The following is a 14258-nucleotide window of genomic DNA, read 5'->3' as shown; positions in this document are numbered from 1 at the left end:
AACACTACCTTTTCTTTGAGATGAGATACATTGATAATGTATCATAATTTGATGGATCAAACTAAGCCTGGTTCAAGCTCAAGGACCTCACCTTAATTTTATTTCTTTATTTAGTTTTTTTATTTATTATTATTATCGGACCGGGTTAGTAATCCACACCCCAATGTAATAATTGGAAACAAATTTGATGGGGGTATATAAGTAGTAATCTAAGATGATCAGGGGTATTTGTGGAACGTGGAAGCAGATGAGTTAATGATCCGAGTCAACACGTGTAGTCTAGTTGGCAATGGTAAGGGAATTGGTGCGGTCGAGGCACGTGTGACGGTCAACTATACACGTGAGGCAGAGATAAACAATCATCAAGATTTGTGCGGTCACGATTTGTTTATTGGAGTCTAGATCAGCAAACGAGATCGATACACGTGGAGCTTCTCTACTTCGTGGGTCGTGATCTGACTTTGGATTTCGTGATCTCTCACTCGTTTTACGCGTTTCGCTCCGGATAAGAAGATCATCGCGTATGTCGGCAACTTATAGCTATTATTTTTATAATAGTAGACAATCGTTAGATTCGTGTGTTGTGAATCTAGAGGATCGTATAAGAAGATGATCGATCTGCTGGGCTGACTGTAACAACATAGTGAGTGAACTCGGATGAGTCAAATAAATACATGCACTAAACTTATTAAATATTTTAAATCAAGCTTTTGGCTTTTCATTCGTCACATTCAATTAAAAGTACATTTGATGGATTTATGCAAAAATCAAATGCCGAGAAGGGTTTATCAAGATTTTTGTGATGAGAATTACAAAGACTTGAAAGAAAAATTGGCTTAACTTTCTATATCTATATATGTGTAGATGCAATTTCTCATGTTACCTTGAGATCTGCACATCTGATCTTGATTTTGTTCATCCTGAGTGGTAGGGCTGCCTATACCATAATCTCTCCGACCATCTAATTAGAAAATAAGTATAAAAATAAGTAGAGTTTCTCCCCCTTTATCAGAATCAAAACGTACTTTTTGCATGCTACTCCTCTCTTATTTATAGAGATCCCTCCATGATCTGAGTATGATTTTCCTTGATATCATCTCCCTTCAAATTTGGTGTATCAATTAGGATATTTTTCTTTCTTTTTCGGTCCTCATTTTGATTCTGTGTATTTTGGGATTTGATTTTAGATCCACTTCTTTAATTTGATATCTCTTCGACTTAGATCCATGTGTCCCTTCGACATCTCTTGGACTTGTAAGGTCATCTCTCGGTCTCGGATCCACGCGTATCTTGTAAGATTCTTGGGATTTGTGTCCTAGTCACGTGTCTTGATCTTGAATTATTACTATAATGATTATTCACAATATGTATTAAACTTATTAATTATTTTAAATCAAACTTTTGGCTTTTCATTCATCACATTCAATTGAAAGTATATTTGATCGATTTATGCAAAAATCAAATGTCAAAAAAGGGTTTATCATGATTTTTGTGATGAGAATTACAGAGACTCGAAAGAAACATTGGTTTAACTTTCTACACCACTAACGCATAAGCATTTTTTATGTATTATTGGGTTGGAATCATTTGATATTAGAGCTAGCATTCCATCTCGTGTTCAAACCTTAGAAAAAATGACTTCTGGAAATAACTACCTTGGGGGTTGAAAGAAAGAGTATCTTGAAAGGTAGGGTTGCAACCCGGCCCGATTGGGGATCAACTCCCGCCTAAGCCAAACTTGACAAACACCAACCCGACCTCTGGCATGAAATGCTCAATCCAAATCCTAATCAGGTCGGGTTAATGCATTCTTCATTAATACTAGGCAATTTAGTATTGCTATGGGGTTATATAAAGATAAGTTGTGTGTAAAAGAACTAAAAATTTACAATTATTTTTCTTAAAAATTTATTTCAAAAAGTTTATATACTTAAAATTATAAGCACATTTAAAGAGAGGAAAAAATAATAAGATTAATTAAAATAATTAACTTTTATTAATAATCGTAATTTTCAAGAAGAAAAAAATATTTAAAGTTGTAATATAATCATTGCATGACAATTTCACTTAAAATAAAATAATTATTTATCTAATGAAAATATTCGTACGTTAATTTTGATATATTGATAAACAAAAGCATATATGTTGAAATATGAATTATGAATGTGAAAGAAATTGAGATAAGAAATATTTCAAAATTATAATCATAATCAGTTCAGGTTTAAACAAATTGGATTGGCTGATACCCATGCTCGAGCCCAATCCAATTTGAGTTAGGCATTTTTTTTTAATCCAAACCCAAGCTAACTATGCCCATACCTGACCTAAGATTAGATTCAACCAAGCGAGTTTGGGTTTTACCCACCCAAGTTGCTGCCCTGTTGAAAGGCGTAAGATTTCAACCTCAAAGATGGGCTTAATTTTTCACACCACTCAGACTTTCATTTTTTTAGGTATTGATTGTGTTCACATCAAAATATCCTTATTAGTGAGAATGAAATTGACATCGTTCACGCATTGCTGAAGTGGAGGTGCACACAAAATCATAGATGTTTTTCACTCATATCTAAAATGAAAACCTACACATAGTGACATGCTATGGGCATCCAAAAGTACCTTTGTAGTTGGTATCATTAAGGGATACTTCTAGGCTAGACCCCTAAAAAACCTTCATCAACATCGTCATCAAAGAATCCTGAGTAGTAGTTTGCTTACAGACTTTTTCCTCACAGAGCTTAAAAACTATCCAATGTGCGACACTTGCAGTTCTAATGAGGGCACTTTTATAAGTTTGGGGATGCCCTCAATTCATGTGGAGTCGACGCGTGATCCTGTGAGACTTGTGAGGAAAAAGTCGGTGAGCAGAAATTTTTTTCAACAATTCATGCATTATAGAATCGAATCCACTGAAACACTTCGGGTGGACATAAAGTTAGGGATTATAACATGGCCAAGTTCTCAAGTAAATTCGATAAATTGGCCGTGAGCGAGTTGAGTACTTAGTCAACTCAAAATCACATCAAATTGAATTGACTTGGCCGAGTTTTGAGTTGACTTTACGAGTTTCAAAACATACTTATAACCTATCACTTTAGTATTATAGGGGGACTAAGTCCCATATCATTAAAACAAAATATTAATTCATAGAAACTAGAAAAATATTAATTCATGGAAGCTAGAATCTAGAGCCCTATTAAAACCCATTAAATGTCAGTCAATTAAACCAAATAAGAATTTTAGGGAGAGATTAAGACTAAAAAGTACAACTTCCCTTAGATTATGGAGTATTATATGGGAGACCTACTAGTTCAAATACCCCCCACGTCCCTTAATTCTCAATGTTATGGGCACCTCCCCTACAGCGAGAATGGCTACTCTTATCAACATTACTACCATTCTCTCTGTCACAATCCCTCTCCTCCTAATTTTCTTACACTCTTGTGCCGCTTTCTCGACCACCATCACTGATATAGAAGATGGCGAAGACTACATTGTTGATGCTCAGCCCCTTAGTCTAAATGCCCGACCCAACCCCCGATATCAACCAAAAAAAATAAAGAAGGGTGCACGTTGTCATCCCATCTCTCATAATATATGTAACAATGTGTCGGTGAACAATGGGACTGGGCTTCTTCAATGTTGCAAGAAACATTGTCGTAATGTACTCGGTGATCGGAACAACTGTGGAAGCTGTAAACATAAATGTGGATATGGTGAGCTTTGCTGCAATGGCATTTGCACCGATGTCGCTTACAACACTGATCATTGTGGGAAGTGCCGTGTCAAGTGCTCGTCTGGTCTGAAATGTGAGTATGGAAACTGTGGGTATGCTTGATTTTATTTAAGAATTTTAAAGAGTAGTGTGCAGCTGAGTTGAGATAGAGAGAATGAGAGAATGGGGAGACAAAATAAAGAGTAGATGGTAGTTCTCTATATCTACATGAAAGGGTTTATTAATCTTCTTTTGGGTATACAAGGATTATGTAAACTAGTTTGTTTGGTCAATAAAAGAATAGTGGTGATACTTGTTTGTGTGTTTTTCCCTTTTTGAGTTTTTATGTTTAATGGATTGTGGGGAGATTCTTAATCACACTATAATGTTTTTCAGTTTAACAGTATGTATTTCTATATAGCTTTTGTTTCCAAGCATTGAGATTTTTTTTAAAGCATTACTAGATGTGACTCATGTGAGTATTTCTTAAGATGGCATTTGGGAATGCATTTGAAAAGTGATTCTACATAAACTAGCTTCCCGCTTCCAACGTTTGCTAGAAGCCAATAATACGTAAAGTCACAGAAAATTTGCAATTGTGATTCTTATAGAAGTGCACTACTTCTCAAAACGAGATCGACCTAAAATTCTCTTTGATGCTGAGATCCTTCTGAACTATTGTATCTGAATCCAAAACTTCCTTTTTTTGTTTATTTCCCATCGACCCATTACCGTTGGGGTGGCAATGTAGTAGATTTGCGATATTTCATTTTGTGTACTAGAAATATTTCGTGCAATAGCGGGCAATGCAACATATGATTCTACAAGACCAATGGGTTTAATCAAATTCAATTAAATAAGCTCAGCTTATGAACATGGAGGTCTGTTTAGAAATGGATATAAAGAACAATGGAAGCAACGTGAATGATTGTCTGCTCTTCGATAAATTCCATGGGAATGATTCATGTTTTTCTTCAAACATGAAGTTCTATTAATGAGATCACATTCTATATTTTAGAAGACTGAATATCCGAGATCTGATTCTGAAGATGATTTTTCCATAAGAAGGGTCCTAAAACCTGAATTTTTGTAAACTAAACAAGTGTTTCACGTAATCTTAACTTGCAGTTAGCTTCACAAAAATGCATTTAGAGGAGAGAAAAAAGAGGGAGAAGAAAATATGGAAGTACAAAAAGGGTCATATATTTTTCGGAAATTTCTCTCGTTCTTATAACCAGTACTTTTAGAATTGAAAGAGCTTTTCTTATCAAAGTAGAATCCCAAATCCAAAGAACTTCTTTGGAGAAATAGAAGATATGGAAAGTGGGTTGAGATTAAAAAAATTAAAATGGTTGTCAGTACCTAAACAACATATTTAATTTCATTGTTTGTGTTAATAAGAAAAGTTAGTTTATATTGCTGTTCTTTGGCAATATAAACTATGTTGAACTGTTTTCGTGATCTTCAAGGATAATTTTATACATTTTTTTTGCAAGTATTATGTTACCATCTTGTATCTTCAATACTTAATTGCCTAAATTTGGCACCATTTTTTATAGTAGTAACTAGAAACAGTGGCTGGGACTTGGGAGATGAAGAGAGACCATTGATGTGGTTTGACACAGTAGCAAAGCTGAGGGAAGCGGTTGGAGGGCCCTAAAGAGTGCCAAACATTTTTCAAAACATGAGTTAGAAGCTTCGGAATGAGCTGATTTTTGGCGGATCTCTATGGTGAATAGATCATCCTCACAAAAAATCAGCTCATTCCAAAACTTCTAACCCTAATTTACAAATTGAAAAATCGTGGACTGTCCGATTTATATAAACCATTTTTGATGGGATTAGAAGTTTCGGAATGGGCTGATTTTTAGTGAGGAGAATCTGTCTCTTTAGGGCCTTCGAATGCCACCTGAATTTAAATTGTTCCACTATTTAGTCTTCTGTCATATTAAGGAGAGATTTTTTTAAGCTAACAGCACCGCCCTTCGTATGTAAATCACTATAAAATCAACATACATCTTGAGGTGCTGCTAGTAAAAGCTGCTGTGGCAATAGAAGCTCTCATATTAAGGGATAATAACTGCTACCAACGATTTGCACACAAATCCATAAGTAGGGTTGTCCACGAATCAGATCGACTCTATGATCTAACATGGTCAAACAACATTTTTCCCCTTCATGTATATCCAGGAATAGCAATGGAACAAAAACTATATAAAAAATTAAAAAAGGGGACATTTTATTTCTTGTACAAAGTGTTGAACAGATGCAATGCAAGAAAACAGAAGAAAAATTACCTACAAAATCACACATTAAATTTCGAAAAGAAAAAACTGTTGTTGGTAGTTCATGTGCTGCTTTCTGCTATTCTGCCTTTGTGTTTCATACTTTGATTTCATGAATTGATCTCTTCCTTATCTGCTCGGTCATAACTCTCAGTTATACTGGAAATATCTTACCCATTACAAATTCCACGATGAAGATTGAAACAAATCTGACACGATTGAATGTTGAATGAAACTGAAGTTCACACGACCATATGGCCACAATTGATGAAGAAACTGTTAAAAACTTTAACTCGTATTACAGATTATAAATATCGGATGAGCTCAACTGCAAACTTTCCCTTCTTTGTTGTGTTTATCTCACCTACCTGCATCAAAGAAAGTTCTAGTTGTGTGATATTCACAAAGAAAAATATGAATTGCAATGATACTCTCGGGAAGGGGAAAAACAAATCCATTCTACGAACAACAGTATTGTATTGCTTCAGACTACCCACATTACTTCAGAAAAATGGGTCCAATGTGAAAAAAAAAATTGGTTTCCTTGATAGGTATAAGGGAGAATATTATGGACTTTTGATCCCAAGTATGTGGCACTACTACTCACACACCTTACCAACTTACCGTGTTGATACCCTCAGGATATGTTTACATATTAGACCATGACAGGACACTTGAGTGTGGTTCAAACAAAATATGATTTAGTATTGAAGTAGATATAAAAAGACCACTTTTGATCAAATTTTATAGCTCACCTTCAGCCTTCCTTTACCACTAATTGAAACAATGTCTCCAGTTCTGAGAATGGTCCCGTTTTTTGTCACAGGTGTCCAGTTCACACGCACATCTCCATTACTGAAAATAGATTAGATATTAGAGCTTCCACATTGCATTGTACAGCAACAATTTTTGCTATCAGAGCAAGTTTTGATGATGATGGAAAAGACTTGCAATTATTTCAATGGTAACATGTAAACTAATGAAATCAGGGAGTTGTGAACTATATGTGATGCTTGAGGAGAACTTGTTAAGCTTGTAACTGATCCTCTAGTATAGAGTACTATATTTTTGTATATGCGGGGGTCGGTAGAGAAGTTTGCATGGTTGAGACATGCATATTGGGCTTCAGATTGTTCTTTCTTCATTTTCTTTTGGATAAAAATATTCCGAATATTGTACTGTGTGATTGCTCCGATGGATTGTTGCCTACTTTTGGGCCAGTATTGAGCTAAAACACATGGATCAGTCTCACACGTGAATCTTACAAATTCCTCGAGGGTAACAAGAAAGACTTTTTGAAAATAGTTTCTGTGATCAAAAAAGCTTTAAAAAAGAAAAAAGAACATGAAGAAGAGTCTTAGATTTTTGTTGAACTGCTAATCATTAAGGTAAATGGTTAAAAATGGAGAGCTAACAAAGCAGTTGAGATGGGGAACTCACGGGCATCGCGTCTGGTCCTAGTGGGCCTCGCATATCTCATCTTAGTTTTTGGATGATACCTTAGTGTTTATAGATTCTTCGGAGCCTCAACTGAGATTCTTGTGTGGCATTCTGGGTTGCTTTGAGATTGTGTCAAGAATCAAGGTGAACCATAGAAAGAGTAATGTATTTGCAGTGGGTGATGCTCCTAGTGTGGAGTTATGGACCGCGTCGAGCAGTTTTCAGGTGGGTTGCTAACCTACTACCTATCTTGGTTTGCCTTTGGGGGGCAGCATACAATAGTCAAGCTCTGTGGGATCCGGTTATTGAACGGTTACAAAATCATCTTGGGACATGGAAGGCGAGGCATCAAGGGGGAAGAAAAATTGACTCTCACAAAGAGCTCTCAGGCAAGCATCCCTAATTATTTCCTTCCTCTTCTTGTTGCCAAGAAGTGCGGAGAACAAGTTAGATAAAATTTACAGATATTCTTACTGAATGACAAAGATGGGTCAAGAAAGCTTTATTTGATGAGTTGGAAAGGTATGTGCTTGGCTAAGAACAAAGGGGGTTTGGGCTTGAGGAGGTTCGGGTGGATGTGATACAGGACAATGAGAGGGGATAAAATAATGGTATTTGATTTAGGAAAAATAGGAGATTTATGGAAATCTGGTTGGGGATTAGGTTAAGAATTTTGGTTAAGATAGGGTAAACCCAAGAGGTAAGATGAAAATTTTATTTCAATTGTTGTAAAGTAGAGAAAATGGTTAAATAATGATTAAAGGTTAAGAGAAAAGATAAAGGATTCAAGAATTAAGAATCAAAAATAAAGAAAGGGGTTTCAAGAATCAAGAAAATCAGGAATAAGGAATTAAAAGAAATCAATAAAAATAAAAGAATAAAAAAATATTATATTGGACTCTCTCCAAAATGTCCTCACACCACATCATTAATGAGAATATCAAAGCTTCAATCTCAATTTTATTCATCATTGAAGAAAATTACAAGAAGCAAGTATTTATAATGTTTTCTACACCCTAAATCTAATTTCAACTATCCAATTAAAATAAGGAGATTCAAGGGTCATTATGAGTGTGGGCTGTGGAGAGGTATTCTTAAGAGTGAGATTCAAGGTAGGAAGGGGAAATAGGATCTATTTCTCGGAGGACTGTTGGTGTAGAGATATTCCTTTTTCGGAGAAATTCCCTTTCCTTTTATGGACTGTTCACAATAAAAGGGGAGGCAATTTCTTCTCTTAACATAAAATAGGAGAAGGAAGAGAGATAGCTTGGGATTTTGGCTTCAGAAGAAGCTTCAACGAATGGGAGGGTGAGGAGTTAGGGTCTTTGCTGAGATGTTTGGAGGAGACTACTTTTGAAACCGGCTCCCAGGATAAAAGGTTGTGGGTTGGAAGCAAGGGTGGGGTTTTCTCAATTCGCTCAATTCACTCTCACTTTTGTGCCCTTAATTCGATCTCTTTTCCCACTTCAACAATTTGAGGGCCTAAAGTTCCTTCTAAATTTCATATTTGGCTTGGCCAGCAGCTTTGGAGAGACTACCCACCTAGGACCTTCTCCGGAGAAGAGGGTTTGTGTTTCCGAACTTTTGTAGGATGTGCAACGAAGACAGGGAGTCAACAAACAGTGTCTAGCTGCATTGTTGGGTTGCACAACAGATCTAGGAGCATTTTCTTGGTTTGTTTGGTCTAGTGGGTTACTTTCCAAGCTCGATTTGTTTGTTGTTCGAGTTTTGGTTCTATTGAGGCATTTCTTTCAGAGAAGCGAAGTGTATACTTCGGAACTTGACACCTCTTGCTATTTTTTGGGGTATTTGGAAGGAAAGAAACAAATGCATTTTCGAAGACAAATAGCTCTCGTTGCAGGACATTGTGATTTCAGTCTTTTCTTTTTGTTCTTTGGGGGGAAATCTCTAACATTTTTAGGGGGGGGGGGGGGGGGGGACGGTTGTCTTTGAGGATCTCCTAGTAAGATGGGGTCGTGTTTGTTATCTAGTTGTTTAGCTTTGTAGGTTTTTCTTTCTTTCTTTCTTTCTTCTCTCTTGGTAGTTCACCTCGATCACCTTGTATCTTCTTTGTTTCTAAATTTTTGGCCTCTCAAACAACAAGTTTATTTTCTGTTTGCTTTTTTATTTCTATATATAGTTGACTTATTTATAGATTTTTTCTTTTAAAAATTATTATATTTTTTAAATCACGGCAAATACTTCATGCAACCTCAAGGCTTACAGCTTGCCTCACAGAGGCAAACCATCTTGTGTAGGCATTTAAATTTGCTTCAACCAACCTTATTGCACTTGAGATTTAATTAGGGTTGACTAAGCACATTTAGTTGTTATTAATTGAAAAGATCTATTTTGGTTTGGTAGCTGCACTGTAGTAGGACTTAATTTTGGAACAAATATGTGACTACAACAAACAAAGTCATGTCAGTCTAGGTTTTAGAAAGTGCAAAGTTAGTTTCAATTCCATGTTTAACAAGTTGCGGTGCAATTAGGAGTTCCTAAAGAATGTTGTGCACTCGTCTACAAATATCCCATGTATTCTTGCAGTGTTCAATTTTCCTTTAGGTTGCTGAGGTGTAAACTGTTGCTTGGGTAGCGTCCTTTGGAAGAAAGAGACAATAAAAACAATTGGAGTCTGAGCATTGGAAGAGGTCGTACCTGATCAAATCAACTAATTTTGAACGTGAAATCTTATATCCAGCACTAGCTACAGCATCGACCCTCAACGATGCTTCAATGGCTTTAAATGATTTAGTCCTACAATAAGTAAGAAACCATCTTTTAATCTTCAGTTGATTATGAAACTTATCATGGAAATGGAAACCTGAAAAACAGAAATACGACAAATGTCCTTTCAAAAGAAATACGACGAAGGAGGAGACCCGGGATAATGAAGTCTGACCTCGGTGGTTCGTACTCTAAAGCAAGTAAGGGTATCTTTGCGCAAGAGACTGGAACATTACCAACCTGAAAGATGAAACAAATAGCGAAGGAAAATGCCAAATGATGACCGTTACATTGAATGCAAACCAAAGTTCAAACATTACAAGCCAAAATTTAGTGGAATTTTCTTACAGACTTTTTAACGTTATTTAACATTAGTTATGGGTCCCACCTCCACCATATAACACCATTATGATACTGTCATAATCGTTGTAAGGATAATGCCAACCAACCATTACATCATTAGAACTGACCCCTTTAAACTTAGATATTTGCATCTAAATTGAAGTTCCAATATAGGCATGATACCCATTTCGAAGACCTGAGTAACATAGACGGTACTAATTTTATCTATGATACTAAATTTTGCCATATTTCCAAAACTATACCACGGAATTTTCATTTCCTCGTGGACCAAAACGAAATATTAATAAAATATTGCACTTCCAAAGAAAATTTCTATTTTTGCATTTAATCAACAGATTCTGGAAAGTTATACATTGGAAGGAAGCTTACCTTGTTCAATGATGACACAAGAAAGTCAACAAGTTCTGGGATAACGAGAATTTGAGCCCCTTTCTCACCCTGAATGGCAGGTAACAGAAGACAAAAATAAAAACCACACAAAATTAGTCAAATCTAGATCTATTGCCTGAATATTATAGACATCGATAAAATCGATAAATCGAATATCAGCATATGTAACACCAAAATCATGGGTTAAGATAATGGACCTACTAAGAGCTTTCTCAGATCAAATTCAACCTGATTGGATGATTACAACCACAAAATCAATGTGAATTTCCTTTGAATAGTAACCAACTTATCTTACCTTCCAGATGAAAAAGGAAGATAAGACTGGACTTGGCCCCTTGCATGAGTGCTACATGTCCTACTATTCTCTTATATATTATAATAAGGATTTATAATACTAGGAATATGCATTTTTACATTTGTTAAATCTATCGTATCATAAGCTCAAAACCCTAAATAACTAAGAAAAATCTTAAGTGTCACACACACATTATTGGATTTAAAACTATGCAATTCCCACAATCTCATAAACTTCCCCCAAACAATTTATATGAGCTTCCAAACTGTGCATTTATCCGGGTAAATTGGAGATGATACCTGTAAGATAATATCCCCAACCTTATCTCTTGCAATCCCTGTACCAAGTATTGATCCAAGGAAGTCACCATGAGAAGAAGGTTGAAACCCAAAGTTTCCTGTGATACTGGAAGGAGTAATTATTTAGTCATATAAATAAAGGTTAAACTAGTTGACATATTAGATGCTACAAAAGCCAACAACTGAATCCAATTGAAAAGTGAAAAAGGTAGTAAATAGACCTCAGTGCCGCAACTACATCTGGAGCATTTTTCATAGCTTCGGAATGTCCAACTGAAAGCCGGCAACGTTCAGCCTAAGCAATTTGGATAATAAATCATCATATATATCTGGATAAGAAATTTACAGCTTGACACAAGATGAACCAGCATTTGTTGGTTTAACCTGAGGATATCCTCCTTGAGCTACGGCTTTGACGTCACTTAGTTTTTCCATTACAAGCATTGACTCCTTCAATATTGGTGGGGTAAGAAAGTCTGTGTGGAGAACTTCTCTTCTAGACGATGCTCGTCTTGCCTAGCAGAAGTTTGGAAGTTGGAATGAAAATCAGTTCAAAAGGTAAGAATACATACAATTAGAAGCTTTTTCACCCGACGATTCCTAAGATTACATTGCTAAAAAAACTGAAAATAGATACAGAATGAGCAAAGTTGATGCGCACAAGCACTAATCAGAGAGGGATCTGAAACTTTCATAATTTTTTTTCCTACATTACCACATTTCGCATCCATCTCAGTGAGCAGATAGTGTCAATTCTGCAGTAGCAAGAAGTACCATGTTCTTGAAATGCATCATAGAATTAAACATTGAAACATGGGAAATGTAAATACCATCTCAAGAATATGCTTAATAGCCTCAGCGGTATTTTTGTCTCCCACTCCTTTAAGTAAAACATCAGCATCATCTCTCTTTAAAGCATGCACCACATGACATATCCCTGCTACTAAATATCACAGAATATCATTAACTATACGAAATACTGGTCTTCAGCTATCACGTTAAATGTTTTAGGTTTGAATTATATGTAGATAACGAATAAAAGAACAATAATATCACTTCATCTAATTGATCTTGGAACCGCAAATGAGATATTTATAAAAATGTATGTCCATCAGTAATGTAATCAATAATAACCATTAATAATCAGGCAATAGGTTTTGCCAAGATTCATCACCGGTACGGGAATTTGATAAAAAAGGTGACCCATGTTCTCTTAGGTACCCTTCACTATCTTAGGAGGATAAGTGTGCATTAAAGCAGTCATACAATGCACACCAACAAGGCAGACAATCTTGCAGATTATAAGGTTAATTGTAACTTCTTATGTCCACATTGCATGGGACAATAAATAAGTGGCATTCATAACCATCATCAATGCCTTGTGCTAAATATTGGGTGCGGTCAATATGAATCTTTTGTAAATTCATTTTTTATCTTCAGATATTTACTTACTAACTCTATCCACATCATGTTCTCTCACTTTTTTAGAATCTTCAATTTGTACCAGACCGCTCCTTCAGACTAATGTGTCCCTTGCCATATTTGACTTTCCATCAATTTATGACCTATTTAGGTTATCCTTAGTTTCCCTCAGATATAACTATTTCTAATTATATATTTCTTAGTCTTACAACTCATCTATCTCAACCTATTCATATGAGTCACAGTCACTCTATGAACATGTTGTTATTTGACTTCCAATATTTTGAAGTAGTATTCATGAAAAAGTAATAAATAATAAACACCCTTTGCTAATTGAACTTTTAGGAAACAAGAAAATCCAAGAAAGCGATCACAGAGAGAACCACAGAGTTAAAATAAACACTTTCGTAAATCTAAAAATTAATAGATTGGGAAATTTTGGCCAATGGGTACTAAAATTACCAAAAATTGGCACAAACTCACCATCAAAATGTGACGATTATAGAGAGAAACAAAGCTTAAAATAACACTTGAATCAGTTCAACAATTTCTTCATGGGTACTTAAGATTACTACAAATTAGCACAAATTCTACATAAAAAATGCGACGATTACAGAGTGAAACAAACACTTGAATCAATTTTACAATGTCTTCAAGTTTGCTGATATTTTCCTCTTCTATACAAATAATATTTAACTGACTGGGAACAAATTAAACATCAAAATTTTATTTTTCTTCATTTGATACTAACTTTTGATACTCGATAGAGTTACAGAATCTACTGTTTCAACTTCAAAAAGAAATAAAAAAAATATACACCTGAAGAAGAATTCGAAGTTGTGAGAGAAACAGAGTGACTGTGAAGGATTCGGTGTTTGATGGTTCTAGCAATCCGAGGAATTATAAGTGCTCCAACTATTCTTCTTGGAAAAACTGGAGCAGCAAAGATGGTGGCAGCAGCCATTTCGTTTGGCGCAAGGGAAACAAAGGGCTTAAAACTACTGCTTTGGATCCTGTACTCACGGGAGTCAGGTTAAATCTGACTTTCGAATTCTTTTCTACGTGGCACATCATCGTGGCCCACTCCAACCTAAAATCAGATCCACTACGATTCAATAACTTCGGTTCTGGATGTATGATTACCTGATTCGTCGGTTCTCTTGATTTGAATACGGGTTAAAGTTTGTGATTCGTTACTCAGGAACGAAGATAGCTGGTTTTGGGAAGAAAAAAAATCAAACTTTTTTTTATTTATATTATGAGCATGAGGGTATTTTGTCATTTTTCATTAGTCAGTAAACACTAAGGTCAACGATAATGAATTC

The 14258-nt window shown here is 35.5% G+C and overlaps 1 protein-coding gene and 1 pseudogene across 4 annotated transcripts; one reads left to right on the top strand and one right to left on the bottom strand.

Annotated features, from left to right (window-relative positions):
* Positions 1-3367: 3367 nt before the first annotated feature.
* Positions 3368-3835, top strand: LOC147381273 (protein GRIM REAPER pseudogene; annotated as a pseudogene).
* Positions 3836-5927: 2092 nt separating this feature from the next.
* Positions 5928-13913, bottom strand: LOC147381272 (RNA-binding S4 domain-containing protein). Of its 4 annotated transcripts, none has more exons than XM_086430666.1 (10): positions 13753-13913; positions 12342-12454; positions 11896-12027; positions 11733-11806; positions 11512-11617; positions 10897-10965; positions 10340-10404; positions 10096-10194; positions 6753-6852; positions 5928-6365 (listed from the first exon to the last, which is right to left on the bottom strand). In XM_086430666.1, the coding sequence occupies exons 1-10, from the start codon at positions 13895-13897 to the stop codon at positions 6303-6305; spliced, it is 966 nt and encodes a 321-aa protein (XP_086286792.1). In that variant the 5' UTR covers positions 13898-13913; the 3' UTR covers positions 5928-6302. The 4 variants fall into 4 exon arrangements, with proteins under 4 accessions (XP_086286792.1, XP_086286793.1, XP_086286794.1 ...); XM_086430667.1 differs by having other exon boundaries at positions 12342-12451; positions 13753-13912; XM_086430668.1 differs by having other exon boundaries at positions 12342-12448; positions 13753-13912.
* Positions 13914-14258: the final 345 nt, after the last annotated feature.

Source organism: Akebia trifoliata, unplaced genomic scaffold, assembly GCF_017979445.1.
Source record: "Akebia trifoliata isolate Shusen 1 unplaced genomic scaffold, ASM1797944v1 Contig00608_ERROPOS3031104, whole genome shotgun sequence".
Classification (NCBI taxonomy): domain Eukaryota; kingdom Viridiplantae; phylum Streptophyta; class Magnoliopsida; order Ranunculales; family Lardizabalaceae; genus Akebia; species Akebia trifoliata.
The sequence above is the reverse complement of the archived record's forward strand: the minus strand, read 5'-3'. Positions and strand labels throughout refer to the sequence as shown.